Source organism: Nomia melanderi, chromosome 6, assembly GCF_051020985.1.
Source record: "Nomia melanderi isolate GNS246 chromosome 6, iyNomMela1, whole genome shotgun sequence".
In the NCBI taxonomy this organism is placed as follows: domain Eukaryota; kingdom Metazoa; phylum Arthropoda; class Insecta; order Hymenoptera; family Halictidae; genus Nomia; species Nomia melanderi.
This window is the reverse complement of record NC_135004.1, coordinates 4,079,651-4,103,527: the sequence shown is the minus strand read 5'-3', so window position 1 is coordinate 4,103,527 and position 23,877 is coordinate 4,079,651. Positions and strand designations below refer to the sequence as shown.

The 23,877-nt window shown below is 45.6% G+C and overlaps 1 protein-coding gene across 1 annotated transcript in view; it reads left to right on the top strand.

Moving 5' to 3' along the window:
• Positions 1-23,877, top strand: part of Ephrin (ephrin) — a 71,019-nt gene that overhangs the window by 34,747 nt on the left and 12,395 nt on the right. The window contains exons 2-4 of the mRNA XM_076368204.1: positions 16,691-16,832; positions 18,022-18,325; positions 21,220-21,525. Coding sequence (XP_076224319.1) covers positions 16,691-16,832; positions 18,022-18,325; positions 21,220-21,525 — 752 coding nt within the window. The remainder of the gene's footprint in view (positions 1-16,690; positions 16,833-18,021; positions 18,326-21,219; positions 21,526-23,877) is intronic.

The following is a 23,877-nucleotide window of genomic DNA, read 5'->3' as shown; positions in this document are numbered from 1 at the left end:
CGAGGCGAAATGAAAAAAAAAGGTAAAGAGCAAATGAATCCGCCGGAGTACACAGTGAGGGAGCAGTAAAAATGATGAACGAACTGCACGTAAACTCGTGAAGCAATTACAAGCCTGTGTTCAAACTGGTACCGACGCCGAGGAATACCGGCCGTTTAAATGAGTATGTTTAATATCATGAATCGCATTAGGCATCGTTCGCTTCCTCCTCTTTACGCTTCATAAACTTTTCAACGCTATCTCTGTCCTGCTTTTTCCCACCGTGCCTTTCGAGCGAGTATTATCATTCGGACCGGGAACCCGGAAAACCGAGCAGGAGGGAAACACGTGGCTTATCCCTGTCGGAGAATGTTTCCCGCGTTTACCTGCGTGCCACGCCGAAACGGACGAGCCCAGCGTGCCATGACGCCGCCGCGCCACGCCGGTCGCTCCGAAAAACTTCGGAAACGGGAATTTCGACGGCGCGCCGTTTCCCCGCCAGCCGTAGGTACAAACATTTCCATAACCGTAAACCTTTCATCGACTCCCTCGTGCCCCGGCAGCTGGTATCAGCCATAAAACTGAAGAAGCTATAACGTAGCAAGGTCACGCCGCAAGCTCCATGATTTCTTCTACTAAAACGAGGAGTGCTAATACGCCGAACGGTACTTCACCGAAGAGTGGGTCCACCGGTCTAATCGGCACTCGGGATCGCCATAAACTTGCCGATCGTAAAATTAAATCGTCGTTAAATGTCACCGGGGGTCGGTCGATCTTTCGTTGCTTTCGGGACGCGATGACAGTGTCCGAGTAGCCGGGAAACAAAGAGAAGCAAACGAAGTCGGGCCATCGGTGAAGGAACTGGATGCAATTGGCTCGGAGCGTCCCGCTAAATCGCGGTCGAAAAGGGTGTAACCGGTGTCGTTACGGTCCGTCGAATGATACTTTGAAACAAATGGTGCTTTGTCGTCTTGGAATCGGCCAATTTAACGCTTTCGCCACTGTGTCGCCGGATCCTTGAGACACAATCTCTTGTAGAGATTTAAAAATGGATTTTATCGGTGATACATGAAACAAACCGAATTGTATTGGATTTATAAAGTGCAGGAAGGTTGGAAGATGAATTGCTGTGGAAAATCTTGGTTTTTCTTTCTCATTGAGAACATTGTTTTAACTCTGTAGGATTTTGATTAATCCTCATTTGGCGGTTGACGTGTTAAAGGCACAAGTTTTTCTGGAGTAACCCTTACAATTCATTTTATTTATCGTTTTTATACATGATTTTCATAAATCTGAAGCAATGATGAAAGTTATTTGCTAGTTGTTTAGAAACATATTACTAGTTGACTGTTATGTTTCGCGTAGCGAGACATGTAGCCAAGAAGATAAAAGCTTAAAGGCGATTATAAAATTCGTGTAAACTCGAGGATCGATTGATTAGCGTTTTTCGTATTGACCCTACGCACATATCGAACTACAATCTTTTTTCTCCGATACAGAGGAAAGGCTTAACGGATATTGCATGTGCACCGCCGAAAGGATGAAGAACGGTCTACGGATTATCTTTATATTCCAATGAAAAACTGGCGGCGAATGGGAAACTGGTTCCGGAACTGGAAACGGTAAACCTGGTCTCCATATCGGTTACTGAAATTCATATCAAAATATCGTATCGAAGGAAATTGGAAGGCTATGTTCCTCGATGTGTCGTTAACATTTAATTACGGTTCAAGCAAATTCACCGATTTTATTGGACGATCTCGGAATAGGAGATGTACGGTAAAATGTCTCGCGACCGGTATCCATGCCCGCGAGATTCCAACCGTACTAAGGATAGAAAAAGGCGTGTATCTCATTTAAAAAGCTACATTGGTGTCCTTATCAAAAGACTAACTTCTCACGGACTTTAATGATTTCATAAATATGTAGGATTCAACGTTTTGAATTTTTGTTATACGCATAACCGTCAAATTTGTTTAATTTTTCAAGAAATTGTATCCACCGCAATGAATTGTTTCTACAATTATTTACAAATGTTATAGTTATATAGTTGCATTTCTAATATAACTATAATTCTGTTCTACATCTTTTCACTATTTTACAGATTCTTAAAATGTCACAAAATCTGAACCAAAACTTAGTTCTCCAAATTTGCAAGTCAGTAGGTTTTCGATTAATGAAGCTTTGTAGTCGAAGGTGTGATCGTTGTTGATCCTTTGCTCTATGATTTCTTTTTCAACTCTGATCGGTACGATTACTTTGTCATTAATAATTTATTGGAAAAAGAGAAAAATTCTGAGCATATGCTATACCTCTGCTTCCTGTTAAGTATAATAGTTGATTGCAGGAGAATAATATTTATTTTGAATTAGAATGAACTAAGTAATATTTATGCTCGTTGAATCATGTTGAAAATTTTCACCACGAGCCTAGCACGTTGTTTTAAGCTAAGGGGTTAACGCTAGCGAAAGGATTCGATTAATTGAAAGTACGTTGGTTAGGTCTATTAACGTTGGCTCCTCCGTCCTTCGTTGAATATTTCTCTCCCGGAGGTTGAAAGGGCGAGCGCCGCGGTCGCTTTCGACACACATTCGAGACGCGACGCGGCTGATAAATCTGCGGCTACCAGGCCCGCAGGAACTCCGAAAGCACGCGCGTCGACGAGACGCGACCACGTGGTGCAGCCCATCGGGTCGCCCGACTATTTCTTTCGACGACGCGGGTATTTGATCACCAATCGGGACAGACACACCTCTGCTTGCGCGGTTGGTCCAATTACAAAGCGGTGGCGCGCCGATCCACATAAATTACGGGAACCCGTGGCTAATTCGAATTCCGTTTAATTGCGTGTCCGGGCTCGTAAAGTAGTCACGCGTTCGTGAAATGGATACGTTGCCGCACGATCTCGGCAGCATTTTAGGGCATAAAAAATGGCCCTGGAAAATTTCATTCTCGAAACATTAAAGTGATCAAGGTACTGAAGAAATTAACAGTCGATGTTGGCGTTAAGAGAAACTATTTCGCTTACGATATTCTCAAGTAACCTACTAATATAAATCAACGCGCGAATCTTTCAAAGAATGGTACTTCAAATACCATTCACATCATATCGAATTGGAAATAATGCCATGTACAAATAAACATCTAAAAGAATCACAGGAAATCTTAACATATGGATAGCAGAACCAATCGCGACACCTGTTACCGATAGACGTAATCATTCACTTCACACTGTTACCAGGCATTATAACAATCCATCGATCTTCATACACCAACCATCGACCTGTATACACACATTATCAGGAAGAACAAGACGTATTCAATTCATAATCGAATTACCCTCATCACACTGAAACCATAACAAAAAAGAATAGATCGTCGCTCGTCACCTGTTCGAGAGGAGGGCAAATTCCGGCGGGAGAGAGCCGCGCGCGCGCGCACTTCGTTGCTTTCCGACGAGGTTGATAAATCGACGGTACGAGAAGGAACCCCGAAAACACGTGCGCGGACGTGCGCCGCGGTATAACGTCCCGGCGGACTATTTCTTTCAACGGCGGCCCTCTGATCTCCGGCCGGCTCTGACACTCCGTCTAGCCACTTTAGTGCCTCCATTCCACGCCTCGCGAGGGAGGTGGGAATGGGCCGGGAGGCGAGGAGCGTTTGTTGAGCCGAGAGCGCGCGCCGCGGCCCGGCTTTTAATAGGACGCAACGTCGCGGTACGCGTGGATCGATGAACTTTCGGTGAAGTCCCGCCACGCCGTCGGGGATCCTCTCGCTCGTTATTCCGCGGCACTCGCGTCGGCACCAATCCGCCAGCCTCCGATCCGAAAGTTCCGACCTCAGGGTCGCGACATCTCCTATGCTACTTTGCCTGCGGAAACTCCTTTTTCTTCGTCTCGCACACCAAATCCCGCGCGCCTATTGGGGCATCGGGTACGCACGCCACCGGAAAAATGGAGAACACGCGAGGATCTTTGCCGTCATCTCTCCCCGCTTTCCCCGGGGCCGGTGCACGTGAAACCGCTCGTCGCAGGTAGTCGGGGGTTGATCGGGGTAAATGGTGGAGCGGAGTTGGTGAGACGTTTTTGTTTGACACTAGAATTACCGAGCACTCATTAGGGTTGATGTGTAGTAAGATTGCAATAATACATTTTTTTCACTTTCTTCGGATTATTCCTCTATAGCATAGGCAAATGGTGTTAGAAATGATAGTTAAGAATTTGTATTCACGGTATTTATGTTGTAGTTAATTATGTTATTGAGTGTTTCATTTGAGAATCTTCTTATAATAAATGTTTCCAATTTGGAAACGCTGGGTATCGGTGACCATCTTGGTAGTCATCGTTCAGATTTTTTAGTGCGAGGTTCGCTTGTCTTTGTAGTAACTTTGAATTAGTGTGAGCGTTTTATTTGAAATGTAGTTTAGAGAATAGTTGATTATATTGGAAATGTGGAAAATTACATTTGTGAGTGCCAAGTGTTCAATGTACACGTATCTATAAAGAAAATGAAGAAATGTACAACCGGAGATTAATTAAAAGGTAATAGAAAAATTCTCCAAAGTACATTCAACAAATTTGAATCGTTGGAGGGCAATAATTTTTGTTGAAAAGGGATGAATATCTTGGTCGTTGCGATTAATGGATACAGAACACCGAAAGATACTTTGATTTGATAGAATCTAAAAAAAGAGAACGAGAAACTTCTTCGCTCGTGCTTCACATTCCTGAAACGGTGATTTTACGTGCACCAACCTGATACTTCGTCTGATTGCGAATAAACGACTCTATCGTCGCCGATCCGTGTTCCCGTGCTTTGATCTCGGATATCTTGAGAACGGGGCGAACAGTCTGTGACGTTTTTCGAGAGACCCGGAGAACCTCGTAAATTTCTTCAAATGCTCTCGTTGACTATGATCACTTTGTCCTCCCCACTTTTATATCCGTAAACCACGGCGCGGCGGTATATTTTTTTGCGGAGATTTATCCCCACGAAACATCATCAATTTCCTAACGACCCGGCGTTATAATGGAGTCGTATATTTTAAGCGGGACCGTTCCCCTTGATTCTTTGAGTTTCGACGTGCTTAGCTCAAGCCCACTTCGGAGCCAGAATTATACCATTACGGGCACACAAGATGCAATTTTTAATAAAACTTCCATCGAAACTCGAACTTAGGCCGCGCTGGAAATGACCGCAAATTCGATCGCTGGGACAAACGCGGACCACGCTTTGACCGCAGAACGACGATTGATTTTTCAAGAAACAGAATTCGATCTGTTGCCTTTCGTTTCAATTTTCGAGGTGGAATCCGAACAAATATTCTTGAAATAAAGGCTTTCCCATTAATAAATTTACTGGAAATATGTGGAATTTATTATATTAACCAAAATTACTGGAATTTTTATTTTATGTTTAGCACAAGTAATCTTATTCCTTATAACAAAAATTCTTCTTTTGTTTCGATTACTATCATCTATAAATGATATTTCTGTAGTTTAAGTAAATGTGAATTCTTTTTTCCATTGCAATACACAATAACAAAGATTTTCATCTTTATTATCCGAAAGCTTAATTTCCCAGTTCCCATCGAAGTCCGAAATTTCGACTTCGTTCCTTCTTCCACACAGCTTGGTTTCATTTGCATTGGAATTGGCGTCAGCGGAGTTGGCCTCGTCCGTACTGATTATTTTTTTACGACTCGCTCGTAACAGTTCTATTCAATTACAAGGAAAATAAATCTGTAAGAAAATGTGTTTTATTAATACGTTTCGATTACTTCTGTGACAGGCACCGAACACGATTTAATTCATGTTTTCGATTTCTAATTTCCAAAAGATAAATGTGCCGGCTCGAAATTCGATGACCGAAGAGGAAATTAATTAGAATACGTATTCCATATCAATTCCGTCGATCAAAGTCAACGTTCCTGCGACAACGGAAACGAGATCTGTTTGCGGAATGTAACGGGTGCCATAAATCTATCGTTAATTCGGCTGAAATCGCGTCAATTAGCCAACCGCGGGGAAAAATAAGCAACAAAGAAAGGGCCGGCGGTGTACGACGAATTATTGCCGTTAACAGGTTCCGTATCCGCAATCGTTCGGTACTTTACGGTCGGGACAGAGTTTTACCACGGGGGAAAAATTACCGGGCGCCTCGTTAACTTTCGCTCGTCTTCCACGCCCCGCTCCGGCAATGTTTCTTCCCCGTGTTTTCCTCCGCGCTCGTAAATCCCACGGATTATCGGCGTCAGGGAAAAACTCTCGGCAGATTAGGGTAATTAGAATGTGAAAAGAGAAACTTTTTTTTCCCTCTCTGCTCGAATACTTTTCTGCGATTGCTCAATCTTCCCGTTTCAAACGTCCACGCGTGAAATTATGAAAGGAATTTCCTTAAGCTCGTGAAAAATGAATTTCAATCTCCCCGGTAGTGTAACGCTCTCGGAGCTTTATGGTTCAATCATCAGCGAATTCCGAGAAAATTGTTCGGACAGTAGCAGCGTAAGTGGAAATTAATATTTCAATCATTTGAAGACCTTGTTATTGGTTAAACTGCGGGACCTCGTACACATGTAACGTTCGAAATTCTTCGAGACCGTAATAAAATACGAACTTCACTCGATTTTAATATATCTTTAACGCGGTTCTATTCGGCGAGACTAATCGCAAACAAAATGAAGTTTCATTTCATTATGTTTAATTACTTTCTTAAACTGCACGTTCGCACAAACTTCCGCGTTCCTGCGATAATTTACTGGAGGCAAATACATCGCCGCGTATATTCTAAACGTTCAATACTGATGACAGAGAGCCCGGCACACGGTTTTCAATTGAAAAGGAAAATGAATTATATCCACGATAATTGAATTCAACTGGAAATCCTCGTTACTTATCTGACTTGCCATTAGAACGCGATATGCTCGATACTTATCTGCTACCTCGGAGCAATAAATTTACACGGTGGTATCTTCATTACCCCGCTAACACCACTTTATAATCGCTTCCCTTTATTACGAGGCATTTTCTCACCATTGTCCGGTCAACTTTATTCTCCATATACGTTTGCGAAATTGTAATCAATATTACGCGCTGGAAAACTTACGATTCATAAAAAAAAACGATAACCATCCCAAGAAAGAAGAAGAACACGATATGCAGAAAATGCAGGAAGTGTAGCTCAGCTAACCGGGCCACGAAAATAGACCGAACCAGAGACAGATTCGAAGGCAGATGCCGGGAGGAAGAATACAATAAATATTTGAAGTTAACTAATAATAACACGGGCACGTCCTAATGGCACGGGGAAGACGAAAAGACGCCGCCGGCGGCCGTCCGGCGTCGTAGACGGCCACGACGACGACGAAGACGCCGGCGACGAAACGACGACGATGAGACGACAAGGGAATCAGCCCGCGCGCTTTTACATAACGCATTAATGTCGTGCATTAAATGGACCGACTGCGACGGTGTATAGCGGACCATCTTGCAGGAAGTTATTATAAATACGGCACGGGGTCGTGGTATTCGTCACGGTACGAAAAGCCACGGGAATGCAGCCGTCTTTTATAAATAATTTAAAAGTTCAACGACAGCTAAGAGCGAACGAACAAGCGAACGAGGGAACGTGCCCGTAACGCGAGTGTCTGTTTCGGCAGAAACGTTGTCCGTGTTTGGAACAGATTTACGGAATCAAGGCGCGGGCCAGCTTTTATACTTCCACGTCGAAGTGAGTTACGCCAGCCGCCGAGTAGAAACTTCTTTATGGCCGAGCTTAAGAAGTCATCCGGCTCGCTTCGCTTCTTTCCCTTTTACGAGGACGGGGAAGCTCGTTTTCGTCGAAGTGCAATCGAGTTTCGGTTGATTTAAAAAACTTTCCTGAAAATCATTCGCCTGGGATATGAACCGAGGCTAATTTTAGAGAGTGACACGCGGCCCGTCCAGGAAATCGCACAACGTTAGGATCGACGGCTATTCGGACTCGTTAGATCCACCACCGTAAAAACGTTGATGACCGTCGCGTGACCCGTTCCATGGCGGCGTTACGACCGCCGTGCTACTGTGACGAAAACAAAGGTCCAACTTCTACCGGGCGAAAAAAAAAAATCGCGTTACGAAATCGCGGCGGCAGGTGCGGAACGGAATCTGTACGCAACACTTTCCTGGAACCGTAATCGATTCCTATGATCCTTAGTTGTATAGGAACCGTACCGGCGCGTCCTTTGGGACACGGCCGTTTTTCCCGGCGCAGGTGTCGCGGTTCGCCTGACGTGACTAATGCTCGAATTATCATAATTACTGAAACTGAGACCCTCGCTGATCCTACCGCCGAAAACGGGCAGCTGCGCGCTGGTCCTGGAAATCAGGATTCGTTTTAACGAACCATTGGACTCCTCTAAATAATTCATAGGTGTCCCTCGTAGGGAATTTGTAAACCGGCTCTCGGGTAAATGTAGCGAACGGTATAAAGAATGGGATTCTCGTGTTGATTGTTGAGGTTGCTAAATTTATCGTTTGTTATTGATTTCGGATGTCGACGGTTATTTAAAATTTATTGAAGAATTTGCGTCTCCGTTTTTAACCGTTTTTGGGGTTAAGAGAGATAGATTGTACGAGCCTACAACGTTTCATCGGAACAACACTTTTGCCAGCTTCATCACAAGGAGAAACGAATATGCAAATACAACGAACCAATACTAATCAAACTCATCTATCAACGCGTCATCTTCTTCAGACACCAATTCAGCTTAAAAATATTCAAGAGTATTTTGAGTCAGCACTTTTTGTTCTATCGGATACCCAAATGCTCGCAACATTTTTCGATCCTCAAGTGCTCTTCAACATCCAATGAATATTTCCTTTCTAAGTGGACTCAAAAACGGTCGTTCCCTCCTTTTAAAACGCCGTTTCCCAGACATCCCGTGACTTCTAGCAGCTTCGACGGAGATAGTAACAAAATCCGCATTATAGGAACAGAACGGTTGTTCAAGGATTGGTCACAATGGATGAAAGAGTTGAAACCGAATGATTCCGAAGCCGGTAGCGTCCAAGGATGCATCCGCAAAATGTTCCTTTTCCTTCTATCCTCTTTCCATTTCTCCTCTCGCTGCCTCCCTCTTCCCATAGTTCATCCCTGTCCGCCCTCTTTGACGCAGAGCACCAGCTTTGATATTTCTGCCAGAATATCCCGCTTACAGTTAGCGCGTCGTGCGCTTTCTCTTCTCGTCCCTATCACTCTTTCTCTCTCTTTTGCTACTCGTTTTTGTGTCATTGTCTATCTCGCTCCTTTTCATCATTCCTTCTCTTCGTTTTCACAGGTCCCTTCCTCTTCGCCTCTCTGTCCCACTTCCTTCGCGTCTGCAGTCCCGGTTACGATATTCCCTTCCACCCCGTTTCTCACCCGAGCCTTTGTGTCCCGGCTACTCGCACGCGGGACGACGCTGAACGGTCTTTGAAAATATTCCCTGCGTGTGCGCACTGGAGGTAGTACCTAATCGGACATGCGAGATATTCGGGCATTCGAGTGTCTTGGGAGATACCCGGTTAGAGCAGAATTACCCGAGCATCTCGTAAGATATCCAAGTAACCACGTTTTCCAGGTATACGAGATACTTGAGGTTAGAATTAGTTCAAAGCGTACCAATCAATTACTAGGAAATGTGCACTCGTGAGTATTTCTGTATAAAGCTACGGACACTCAATTTCAAGTAGTTGCTTCATTGTTTTATTGTTTATATGAAGAATTGAATTTAACAGATATAAATATTACTGGTCTCTTTTCTCTTGAAAGGAACTACTACTTTTCTCTCATCGATGTTTAATAATAAAAGTGCTACTATAACCTGAGGATCTTTTGTCCTGTTTATTAATGATTACAGGCAAAGTAAGTAGCTTCGACAAGTGTAACTACAAAAGGAACAGCGAGGCGGTGGGTTAGCGCGGCAAAACGAAGGTCAGGGATCGATGATTAAAGGATCTCTTTTACAAGCCACGTAAGGGAAGAGGGACCGTGTCGTTTCACCGTCGATCCGCCGCCGATTCCTATTCGCCAGCGTTCCTTTCCTAAGATCCTTGAATACCGTGAACCGCGGGAAGAACGACGGGTAATTACCGCCGATAGGAATCTCGCGTAATTGCGGCCCTCGAAGCGATAACTTTTTAGCTTCGGCTACGCGTCTGCCTTTCTTCCGCCCCTTCTCCCCATTCTTCCTTTTTTTCTTCCCTAACGCGATCGGCCGAGAAATAGAAACGATATGGCCGTTTGAAAACGGGAAATAGGATTGGACACGGTGCCGCGCGAACGTGACGCGCGAGCGCGGACGCCTGTGTGTTCGTTGATCGTTCGCGAACTCTCGTACGAAAGACGAAGAGGAACGGAGAGAGAATGAAGGAAGAGAGAGAGAGAGAGAGGGAGCGTAGGCAAAGGGGAGAAAGGGCGACGTATAAAATTGATCTCGGCGAAACGATCAACAGGGAATTTCCAGGGGTCCTGAAACGATGGAGGTCCCCGATCGGTACACGCCCACTTTTTCGTTGTTCCAATTAGGCGGACCCTCGCGTAGGTTTTATTTGGTAGTTGATTGGTGTCGGCCGGACAGTAGTGGGAATTAATGAAGACGGTTAAGGGTAGGATATGTCGTACAGTTATTGGCCCCCGAATAATTTCGCCGGCGCTACGCGGATTTTACAGGCGTTTACCCGTCGAAGCAATTAGCACCGGCGACACGATTCCACCCGGCGAAAGAGAGCCGCGGATACGCGTATTATACATGCGCCACGGAAATTACGAATAAACCCGGACAGCTCCGGGCCGGGCTCCGTAAATATAGTCAGCCCACGATCACCAATAAAGACCGTTTTCATCGGCAACGGAAGGTTCATTGGCACTTCCAAAAAGTGTAAGAGAACGCTGAATAATATCACTCCGGACCCTGGATCACTGCACGCGAGAGGCAGTCTGTTAAGCATTAAACAAATTTTACCGGCCGATACCGCCACCCACCGATTCTTCGCGTTATTACTAATGAAACATTTCGGAACAATAAAAAATCGAGGTTTCGTTCCTTGATAATGGAAACGCCGCTCGCGAAGGTAAATGAAATTTTATAAGGTGTAATTGTGAACTCCAATCCTCCCACCCTGTGGATGATTTTTTTGGTGTTGCTTTTTCGGGGGTACCGTGTCTCGGGACACGTGTTATTCAGAGGGAATTGCAAAATATTAGAAATGGAGTTTTTAATAATTACTATTCTTAACGATTGAATGACGTCTTACCGTGGATCTCTATTTTCACGAACTTTTTGTTCGTTGATATCGAGTCTTCTGTAAGACTTTTCAATCGCGAAAACCATATTTTAATTTTTCATAATGTAGTTCATAATGTAGTGTAAATTGCAAATTCATAATGTACACAAATACGTAACATTTAATTACAAGTCACGACGTTGCAGCAAAATTCAGCGGTCCGTTGCGTCGTGTGGAACGAGCCCAATAACACCGCGCGAACATTAACCCGTGCAACATAATCGTGTGTATCGGGTGGACGAAAACGTTGTCCACGCGAGCCCCCGATGCTCGACGGGTGCGCGGGTTTCAGGTTCGAGAGGGTCACAACGGCCAACTACTTCCCCATACATATTCATGCGAAGTATTTACCTAAGGCCAGAAAAGAACTGTTAAGAACCAAGGCAACGTATCGCATTAATACGGAGGGTCCTCGTGGAGATCCTACGAATACGTAGATATATGCAAATGACGCCATTCCTGCCGGGGAAACCTTTAAATCACACATCGAGGCTACCAATAACACGTCGACGATCGTAATACAAGACAGCCTCTATGCGCTGGTACCGACTAGAATACCGAAACGCTCGTCCTCGAGTTAAAGGTATCGCGTTCTAAGTACGGTAACATGCAATAACAGGCTTTCGTCGGGCGCGATTTCGCGCGCACGGGATTAAAATAACAAATAGACGAATGCCGACGCGTGTTCCCGCGTAATCGGCACACCGTGTCGTAACGTTCATCTCCATCCCGCCTTTTGTCCACGCGAAACTCAGATATGAAAATCGAAGGAAAGATAGAGACAGAAACAAGAAACAAGAAAATACCAAAGAAAAAATATATCTCAAAACTCCCGGGGCTGTTGGAGGATCCCTCCTTTTACCGTTTACCATAATTTCCTTGTTGCGTTCCGTTGGCCGAGCAAGGACACACTGGCGAGGGGGGCCTCGGAGCGGATCGTTTCCCCCAAAAAGCGAAATTTATACATCACAATTCACCGCGCATCGCCGCCATTAACGCGTCGACGACCGGTGGGACCGGAACGCGGGGGAGGGGGTCGACGAGACAGACGGGCCACGGTACATCAACCTCCGTGGAAACGGAGCCCGGCCGGCCCCCGAAGTACCAAAAGGAGCCACGGCCGTGCTTTTATCGCGAGTAATTCGGGCCACGATCGTACGTATACGGTGTCTAATAAATTCGTGAATGGCCGGGGCTGCGACTGAAATGTCCTATACACCCACGCGCGCTGGCTCACACACAACCCGCGGGGCCCCGGCCGCGCCACGAACGTCGGATCGTTGTGTGCGCGTGCCTCGCTCTCGGGGTCCGTGGCGAGGTTGTTGGCGTTCGGTTTGCGCGCGGGCTTAGGGTGGGTACAACGGAGCCGACCGGGCCGACATGGGGGCACCGAGAGAGAGCGGATATTATCGCCAAACGTTAATTTGGTCGAGGCCCGGCCTACCTTCCAATTTTCGAGCCCTTACACGCCCACTTACGAGATTGTCCGTTAATGCTCCGAAACGTCGGGACGCGTTTTCGACGCCCGCGTTTCACCGCCACGGGAGAGCCTCCTCTCCCAGCCGCCGCGCCACCCGGGCATACCTACGTTCCCTCGCCGAGAGTACACCTCCGACGAACCTCTCTAAATTCTACGGTATTATGACTAGATGTCCGTTCGAGAGTGAGACTATAAAGCGGGTCGCTGTACAGGAGCGTTCCTTTTGCGACGCTGCGTTGAAGTGAGTGTTTAGAGTATTTATTGTCCCTAGGAACATTGATGTTCGATTATTTGGACCTTGGAAATTAGAGGTTTAAAAATAGACAATTGGAATATATATTCGTGCAACTGTATCAATCGACGGCGATGGAAACGTTTAATGTGTTTGCGAAATTTGATATGTGTTAGATTGATGCGTTTTATAACATAGTGTTAAGAATGCGAAACAGTTTGGAATTTTAATGATATTCAGGGTCTGGAAGAACTGAGTTTAGCGGAATTAATTGCATATTAAGATTAAGGATTGAAATGCAAGTTTCAATTGAAGCTTGCAGTATTATAGTATGCAGTATTTCAATTGAAGTAATTTTTCTCGTGTACAATTAAAGTATTGTTAACTACTTTTGGTATTGTTTTCAACCGTCAAACTTTATTGAAATCTAGAATTGCTTCAGTCGATGTTTGAAATTAGGAATGAAAACCGAAACTACTTTTGAACATGGAAAGTATCTTGTACTTTAATGGATCCGGGATTGTTTTTGAAATATGTCCAACTTTATTCGAACAGTCTTTTCGCGCTCGGTCTCCGCGCGCGGTCGCGTTCTTACAAAATAGACACGAAGGGACTAAACTTTGAAACATCAAATTGCCAGGTACCAGACGTTTAGGTACTGGGTCTCCGGATACTAGTAATTTGTGCGGCATGATACCAGTAATTTAGATCCTAAATGTGGATCCTGATATTAAGCTTTAAGAACTGAACCTTCAGTTTACTGGTGCTCTATACAAATACCACCTTTCTCAGTAATAAACCTCTAGGTATCAGATAATGTTGCTATATGATGTAACATTATATCGGGTGTTCTGTATTTTTCCTGTCAAACGGTGCCACCACATTCCGTGAACGGAGATAAGAACAAAATAAGATTACAACCCACCCCTTGCTAATGGTTTATTGAAAAATTATTGACAAATTTTCTTCGTCACTTTACCGTACAATCTTATTCATTTTATAGAATTTTATGAGCACGAAGACGTATACTCGCAAGCATTTTACAAATAACTAGATGTCGCTTCAATACTTACAGATACGATTGACGTGGAAACACGCCCATAGTGCTTACAGCGGCCAATTTCGTGGACTTGTATACACGCCCATAGCATCGAAATGGTTAAAAAGGTACAACAAAGTTACGAAATAATAACAGACTATCTTTTCCCGTTCGGTAAATTTTTTTCTTTCAAATTAATAATCGAGGAAGTTAGTGAACTCAGTTTGATTAGATTAATGAACATTGACAACTTGTTTTACAATGTATCGAATTATATGAGAATTTTTGTTCTTATTCTTATTCACGAAACGTAATGTTCGTATCATTTTGTAAAAACCTACTAGGACGCCCTGTATGATTTTATGCAGCCCCGCTACCAAACATTCAGTTCTATGCACGAATTTACTTACTCCGATATTGATATGCGGCTGCAAATTTAACATCGATAACGTCTTCCACCCTCGACGCGATAAAGGTACGATAACGCGTTCTGTCCTATCACGCAAAGAGAATTCATATTGGCTATACTACCACGGGGAAATGAAATCGTGTGTCGCAGAAAAGATTGAGGGCCGTTCGTTCAAGCGTTAAGTGAAGATTCCGATCTAGGAGTTTGAGGAAATCGATTTTTTATTGCATCCTTCAAATCCTTTATATTCCTAGAATATTTGATTAAAGATGTGTTCATAAACATTCGAAACATATAGGGACCCATATATTCGCGAATGGAACAGTTTTTAAAGACAACACCTGCGTAAGAAGAAAAAAAAGTATTAATGGATCCACACCTTTCCTTTCTATTACCTAGAAACAAAATCCTAAAATTTCGAAACATTAAAAAATTTATATCGTTTCAAGCTGTTGAAAGGGAGGGAACTTCATTTCAATTTCTGTAATTCGAACATGTCATCGTTCCACATTCGGAGCACAAAAAGAAGAAACACCGACAAGCTTTAAAATTTTCAAGGTACCTTAACCGAATATCCATATGACTCGAGAAGCAAAGCGAAAAAACGAAAGCAGAGAAAAAAGGCTGAAAATTAATTAGGGCGCGCGTAAGAAGCTAAGAAAACAGGGAAACCGTATTTCAACGGTGCCCCGACATTCCCGTGGACGCGGGGCATCATCGCGCGGCCGTATCTAATTTATGTAACCCAGAACAAATATACCAACGGCCGTGTACGCGCGTCCGCGGCGCGGCGAAAGGAAAATAAATACGAAGAGGGGGCGAAACAAGTGGAGCCGACCTCGAGAACCAAGAAAATAGTCGACTGCGCGCCGATTCGTAGACCCGAAATAGGGCGGTGCGAACAGCAGGAGACGTTACTGTGCACGGTGCAACACGGAGGAAAGAGACGCGCATTGGCATGTGTGAGCGCCGTTGGAAAGAACCGGTTATATAGGAACCGTCCTCTACCTTCTTCTTCTTCTTCTTCTTCTTCAGCTTCTTCTTCATCTTCTCCTTGTTCTGGTTCTTCTTCTACTTCTTCTACATCTTCTTCTTCGTCCCCTTCTTCTTCTTTTCTACATATTCGCCGACCTTTCGTTCCATCTAAGTATCCAGCAAGTCTCGCTACATAATACAGCCTCATGACTATATATATATATATGAGCTCACCTGTGTGCGTCAGCGTGTGTATGCACATACGTTGGGAAAGGGGCCCGTATGTACACTTACGTGGGGTCCCGACACCATGGGCGCCTGCCTATCTGACACTGGGTGCCTACGAGGGCGAGTCCGCGAGTCGTCTCCCTTTCTTTCGTTCCTTTCGTCCTTTTTCCTCTTCTTTCTTTTTTACCTTTTTCCCCCTTTCTTGACCTGGCTACCGACGGACCCAAAGGGAACCCCTCGTATCTGCTCCCCGCGAGGAACCTCCGGGGGCGTCGGAATTTCGCGAATGTTTCACGGATATACCCTCGTTCCCGATACGCGGAAACGGCTGGGCCCATTGTGCTCCCCGCTGCCTCCTTCCTGCGGCGTCCCGCGGTGAACGAAACGTGGTCGTTAATGTTCGTACTCATCACGCAGATATCCCGGAATTCATTTCTCGGGACTCCTCGACGCCGCGACGATGGATATTCCTGCGTTTACCGTTGCCGGGGAAATTCTTGGACGCTCGCGTTCGCGGGAATGCTTGTGATTTGCGGACTCACAGGCCTTGTGTCGCGTGGGTAAATTAGTATACTGTGATCTTATTGTACTGTTTGTTTGATCGTATTATGCAATGGTACTGCGCGGGATATAATTATAGAAAACAATGGACGTTGTACCGTAACAGTTTATTTTTTAGCAGAAATTCAGTGGTGGAACACCCAGCTCTGGTATTATTAGAGAACTGTATGTTAACATTATTCGGCGTTGGTTTAGAAATCACCAATATTCGGTATTTAAAACTGTATATTATAATAACTTCGTTTTACTTGTAATTAGCTTCGATATTTTCCCCAGTATTATTACTTCTTACTATTAATATTCGTATATCATATAATGTTCCTAACAGTCCTATATGATAATAACAGTACTAACAGTAATAATGATAGTAAAACAGTAAAACTGAAAATGGAAAGCAAATTGTCTTTTCATCAATCCGATACCGTCTCCAAAAACATTCTGTCCACCAACGCAATCTAACCAAATATTTACCTTTCTGTTACAGATTTCGAATAGACAACACAGATCACATAATAGACGTGAACAAGAACAACGCGGAGTTCGAGTACGATCAAGTGAACATAATATGTCCCGTGTACCAACCGGGGACGTATGACGACGACGCTGAGAAGTACATCATCTACAACGTAAGTGAATCGCGTCCGTGGACGATCTTCCTTGCTCACCACGCGCCGCTCGGAGATCGGCAGATATAAATCGAGTCACGGGGCCGGCGGCCCATTATACGAAATAAAAAATTGTCAAAGGGCGTTTCGTGGATGTTTAGACAGCTGCTCGAAACTCGTTCGTTAACTCGTTCGCTCGCACGCATCGGACCCCCGAGAACGACTTCCGCTTCGGTGCCGAGTCCTCAGCCGCATCTCGCGGAGCTGCTGCCCACCCTCTTCTTAAAAATATTCACAGTATCATCGCCGTTATTCCTGAAATAAATAGAGGCCTGCCGGTTCTAATCGCGCGGAACGCGTAAATCAAATCGTTGTCGCGGAAAGTTCTCCCTCCCCGCTCCCGACGCGATACGATCATGTATTCCAATTGCCCGGCGCGCGAGCACGAGCCTACGAGTCATCTTCCCCGGAACCTAATCATCGCCTCTGATTGGTCTTCAGCTTCGTATTATCTTGTTGAGGCCCGCCGGCTTTCAAGATCGTGCCGGACAACAGACGTTGTTTCTGTGTTTAACGCAAGAACTACCATGTACCAGTCAAAACGGCTGGTTTTTGTTTTCTCAGTTTGCAATTACTGCTAGAACAGTGTGGAATATCTAAGATTCTTTAAAGAATTAATGGTTTTACTTGTATAATATAATAAATGTCAGTAGAAACAAATAGGTATAGATCATATTAAGTACTCAGTAGTTTTGGCGTTAATCCTCCGGCGCCTGTGTTTTTGTCCTTCAATCCAGTGTATTGTATTCAACAAAAGCATCAACGTACCTAGTAGGAGCATATTTCAAAAATATACAGGAAAACCGATAAGTCAGGATTTGAATGATCCCGGACGTCGCTGCTCATGAAGTCGTCATAAACGTCCGCCCCCCGGATTCTAATCGAGCCTAGAGCAATCGAATGAAACCATCAGTTCTTTCCCGGAGTTAAACGCGGCGGAACCGTCTTTTTTACAGTAGTCAATCAACGATTAATGTCCTTTTGTGGGAGTCGTGTTACTGCCTCCGCAAACAACCGCGGCCGGACGTAAAACAAAGAAAACGGGGGAGAACGGCGTCGGGGCCAGGCCGGCTGGCGTTGCAAACCGGAAGCGTCGCCGATCGATTCGCCTCGGAAGTTAACTAACGCCTACCGTGCGCGTTTCCCGCAGGTGTCTAAGGAGGAGTACGAGACGTGTCGGATCACGAATCCAAATCCGCGGGTGATCGCGGTCTGCGACAAGCCATTTAGGACGATGTACTTCACGATCACGTTCAGGCCGTTCACGCCGCAACCGGGCGGCCTGGAGTTCCTCGCGGGACACGACTACTACTTCATCAGCACCTCGACCAAGGAGGACCTGCACAAGCGGATCGGCGGAAGGTGCAGCACCAACAACATGAAGGTCGTGTTCAAAGTCTGCTGCAGCAACGAAGCTGACACCTCCTCGTCCTCTGCGACGTCGCGCAACAACTGTGAGTACACGCTGTCCGAAATTTTACGCTTTCCCGTACGCTGTTCACGTGTCTGTCGGCGTGAAAGTCTTCGACGACGGTGCAACATGTTAAGAGTTAATGTCTGGGAGATTTTGATAGAAATTACCTAGACGCATAGGAGATTAGAAAAGTTACAAGATTGACGAAGTTTAATCGTTCGCAGTCCTACGTTGATCTAAATAACAACTACATATTTTAGCCACTACTTCGACGAGTTTAAAACGTAATTAAACTACGATTTTAGTAGTGGTTTTGAGAAGAAAAGATTGAAAACACCTGGAAATATTAAAGATCAACGAATATAACAGTTAATTTTAATAGAGTTTGCTTGTAATCTCTATTATTTTCCAAAACACATAAAATACTTATTCGCGAAAATGATGATCCACGCTGGAAACATTACCAACATTTCATGCCCCCATCGCGTCTCTCACTCGTAGTTTTCCCATGTCCAAGAATAACCAAGACACTCGAGATGATCAAAGTTACTTGGCATCTACATACATATTCGAAGCTAATTCAAAGCGATTACTACCCCATCACTGCTCATCCGACAACCTACCGTGATCCATCCCCCGGTGAACACCGGCGCACGTAAATCTACGGCCCGTTCCAAAGAGTCGTTTCGTACGCTGGCCATATTCTAAATACCCGATCATCATAATCCAAAATTACAGACGCGATCCCCGGCGTGAACGCACCGCCTTTTCATTCCGCGTGTAAATCACGTTTAAAGTCTTCACGCTTTCGCGTCAGACTGGCGCTCACACTCGCGCCGGCAAGCGAGCGAGCAAGCGATTCCTCGTCGTCCCCGTCGAACGACAGGAAGAAACGAATCAGAAGAGGACCGCGCCATAAATTCATTATCCCGTGATCAGTTCTAAAGAGGAGAACAACTTTTATGTGCGCAGACGGTCCGTGGCTGGTTTTCTCTTTCTCTTGCTCGCTCCTCTTCCCCCCTGCGCCCGGTCCTCTTCCCTTAAATAATCCCTATCAATTATAATTCTCACTGTGCACCATTTGTTGCGGTCAGAGAGAGGGAGGAAGGCCAACGCCGCGCGTCCCAGAGCACAATAAATTCCACTATTTCATTCTAGGCCCGGCTCCCTCCGCGCTCCCCCTAATTCGTTCCAGCCGCCCCTCCTCCTCCTGCCCTCGACGCCACCTCCTTCAGCCCGCTACCACCGGCCTCGGCACTCGCCACGGACGATTCATGCGCCGTAATGACTAGCTATTTCGCTGCCCGAGAACTCTGAACTCTTCGGCGTCCGGGCATTCAAGATTCCATCGGGACTCACGGCCTCGAAATCCCTACGCGGCAGGCGTTGGTTGCTGCCCGTTGCGTGGCTGCTGCCGCCACCGCCGTAGCAGCAGCAGCAGCTCGGCCTACGATTACTATCGCCGGTCACGAACCGCGAGAAATGTTAATCTCGCGGAAAATTTCAGGCAATCCCATCCAACCGCGCGCGCACCCGGTCGCGATCGCGACTGAACGACGCTCGCGGAGGCAATTAGCCGGTGAAAACGGGAAATTAATTTTCGATTTTATTTCAACGGTGGAAGCTATGTCTTGACAGTGTTCGAAGCCATCGGTATTCGTTGAGTTTGACGTTTCCTAGGGCGATGTTCCGTGAAAAGATTTGTTTTTCCGTGTTTCGCGGAGGATTCTTGTTTTTGCAAGGGATAATGTATAGCGCATTCATTTGTTTTTCTGGCGACAAATGGAAAGGATTGTCACGGTTTTTACGGAAGTTTGAATATAATTGAATTGTTTATTTGACAAAATGATTAACTTCGGTAAATGGAAAGTAGAAAAATGTTTTATCGTCGATGAATCGACACTCTTTAGAGATGTTTAGGAAAATTGAATTTCTATTAGCGCTCGAAAACTCCCGTTCGCTTTCGACGCAACAAACCGAAAATGGAAACCCCGCATCTCTATATTCGGTTTTCATGATAGGCGCGTTGCGGTTGCCAACGAACCAGTATCAAATTTTTACGGCAACCTGTTTATGTTCGTACGTGTAACGGTGGGCAGCCACGTTTCTATTATTATATACGAACGTCATACGCAGGAGAACCGAATGATCGTCGGCGCGATTAAATAAAATTTAACGGCCGCAATCATAACCGCGTCTATTTCGATTTGGACGCCGCGTTAAAATACCGAACGCGGCACCGTGCGCGCACCGGTAATTGAAATCGATGGCGATTCCACCGAGCCCCGTTTATAGCCTGCCGTCGACGCGGCCGCGCGTCCGCGATCTAGCTCTGAGTGCGTTAAAAATTACGCAAAACCCGCCCGTCGCCGACACCGAAATTCCGGACGCAATGTTATCTCGAAACGATCGGATCACGAACGCCGTTATCGCCCGTGGAAAACGAGCATTCAATCGCCAGAATTACGACCGATTTGTTATATCGATCCGAAACTTTCCTCCGCGTTCCTTGAACTCTTCTTCATTGTTAAAGTCTATAGGATCATTCGTCTCATTCCTCCTTTCTGCTAATACGACTCTTCGTTTTCATTCGGAGATCAAGTGCAGGGAATTACAGCAGCGTAAATCACGTGAAAAGTAGCGCCATCATAAAAGACTGTAAAACTTCCCCACCAAATACGTAGTATTTAGACGCTAAGCTAATTATAAAAGAAGCCATTCTCTTTCATCTAAACAGGAATATTAAATCTCTGTGCCATAATTGCAACATGTTAGTTTTAGCATTTGTGTTGAACAGAAACTTTAGACAAACAGGTATATCGCTTTCCTTTTACATGCGTTACGATTAACCTAGATATAAGAGACAATCAAGAAACAAGAAGTTCTGTATATAGGACAAGACCAACTTTAATAATTCTCGATGTCTCTTTGCAGCCGTACCCGTGACCAGCAGCACCGTGCCGAGCAGCAGCTCGACCAGCACCACGGTTTTGGGTGGAGGAGCCGCTGGACTGCCACCCCCGGCGCCGCCGACCGTCCTCAAGGGCGGAGATCGATTCTACCCAGGGGGCAACATTCATCATCATCACGATCATCATCAACCGGCCACGGCAGCGCCGACCCTGTCCCACGCGCCCCCTCCAGCTGTCTATCCCGTGCATCCGCATCAGCCTCCGATTCACAATGGACCGCCGTCCTCTTCGCCGCCCAAGACCTCGATCGGCCAAAAGAAGAAGAACAGTACGTATTATACAACGCACCACACCACCTGCTCTGTTCACCGCGATACAAACTTCTCTTTTTCCTTCGATGCTCCTCGCGAACCATTATCTCGGCGAACGATTTTCACCGAGACCCGATCCATCGACATTAACACTCGAACCACTAGACAGGTGAAAATGATCCATTTCGATTGTCTTCTTTCACGGTTATCTACTTGAAAGATACAAATGATTTTCTCAGAAATTATTTATCAAATTGATTTAGTATCGGTTGCAACATAAGTACCTTCAAACTTATTCAACATTTTTGTTCGTATCACTAGCTTCACGGAGCAGTGACACACAATAGTGTTGGGTTTCAATTAACCAAGTTTATTCTTTTTATCACAATTATTTAGAATCATTCGTGCTTATGTTACTACCTAATAATCAGGTGGTTCTTTTATTTTTCCGTGATGAACATGACCTTTATTCTCCTTTCCGTTCCAATTGCAACGAAATTAATTATAGAACTTACACAAATGAATAAACCAATTTAATAATTACTCGGAAAAGTACCTTCACAATTTAACCAATCGTTAAACGAGAAACCGTAAACGAGTCATTTCGGTTCGTTCAATGCGCCCAGCTCGGAACGCGATGAATCCGTTAGGGGGTGCATCGGTATCCGCGGATTGGCGTCCGCGAATCTTTTTCGCGGTCAATTGTCCGGCAGACGATGGTGCGCAGTTTAATTATTGGGAACGGAAGCCCCGGTAATGACGGAAATTCGAGTCGGTATCGGGTGAATGCCGAACGTAAAAGGACTTCCCGCCGTGATGGATCGCGGGAACGGGGAGTCCCCCGTGCGTCTGTCGGCTGGCCGGGACCCGCGTTTGCAATTGCGCCGCACACGGTTTAAGGTGTCTTTAATCGTTGCCTCCTTTTTGTCCGGGCCAGTAATTATTACTTTGTATCGAAATTACCGTTGCATAAAATTAAGATAAACCACTCGTCCCCGACGACTTTACTGCTCGTTATCTTATGTAAATCTTTCTTTCGGAGGCGGAATTGCCGGGTTGCGTCGGGGTTCGTTATTAGCGCCGCGTAATTGATATTTCTCCTTTTCGAGACGGCCGCACATAGTTGCGGGCATCTCTCCCTCTCCCCTGATTTTCATTCTTTTTTCTTTCCTTCATTCCTTTCGCTCTTTTCCCTCCTCGCTCTTTGTACATTCTTTTTCTTTACACGTATTCCCCTGTCCCTGGCGATCGTGTTCGATGCGAGCGACGGGTGCCCGAAGGGCCGTGGAGGGAGGAACAGAGCTCGTCACCGGAGCTGCGCGGCCAGTGTGTTCCACTCATTAAATTACCGTTACGTAGCCGAACGCGACGCGGTCCATTGCATGTCAAACAATCATTTTACGTAATTCATTCGACTTATCGACCCGGTCGCATTAAGTCGAATAAAGTAAATAACGAGCGAATCAATTTTAATGAGGTTTAAAATTTTATCGTCCCGCCCACCCCAACTCGTTCCCATACCCCGCCTCGCTGTACCTTGTTCTACTTGTTACCGCCTCGTATCCCCAAAATCGCTGCGTCGAGTCGGTCCAATGTACGTAAAGATCCTGCAACATTTTAACGGGCGCGTTGCAGCGGCCAAAAATAAATTTTTTGTTCGTTTTACGCGAAGGAAGGTGGAGGGAGGGGGCAGAGAAAACGAAAGGAGAGGCAGACAGAAAGAAAGGGAGAATAATTTAACGGTCGTTCGGGGCATCGACGCACGGGCATCTCAATTCTCTTCAATTACCGGGGCGAACAAATTGAAGTTGTTCGACATGCCGATTACCGATATCCGATGCTGGGACGCGCACGCGTAAAAAGAATGTTAATAGATCGGGGGAAGAAGGCATTACGGACGCCCTCGTTACGGGCGCACGTGCCAGATGGAGAACAGTTCGAATGGAAATTGGAACGAGTAGTCGCCCCGGCGGCCGTCTGTCGTTCGCCGCGGCCGCTCGCGCTTTCACGAGTCGACACCTACGATGATCCCGAGCTTCGAAACGCGCGGACGCGCCCATTTGCATCCCCGCCGATAAGCAGCTCATTAAACGGAGCCACGACTCGACCGGCCGACTGGCTGAGGCTCCTCGCTGCGAACCTGTCGAATTGAAATCTCGCTCCGGAGTCGGATTCCGGTTAATTCAACCCCGTAATCACGATTCAATCTACTCCGGTCCCAATCTTGCTGCCTCTTGAAATTACAAGGCGCGGGGAAAATTTACAACGTCGCCCGCCGCATTAACGCCTTAATGCGATATACCGTATCTTATCTCGTTCGGGGGAAGGAAAAGGACGATGCGATACACTTTTGGTTAATAATGTTGCTG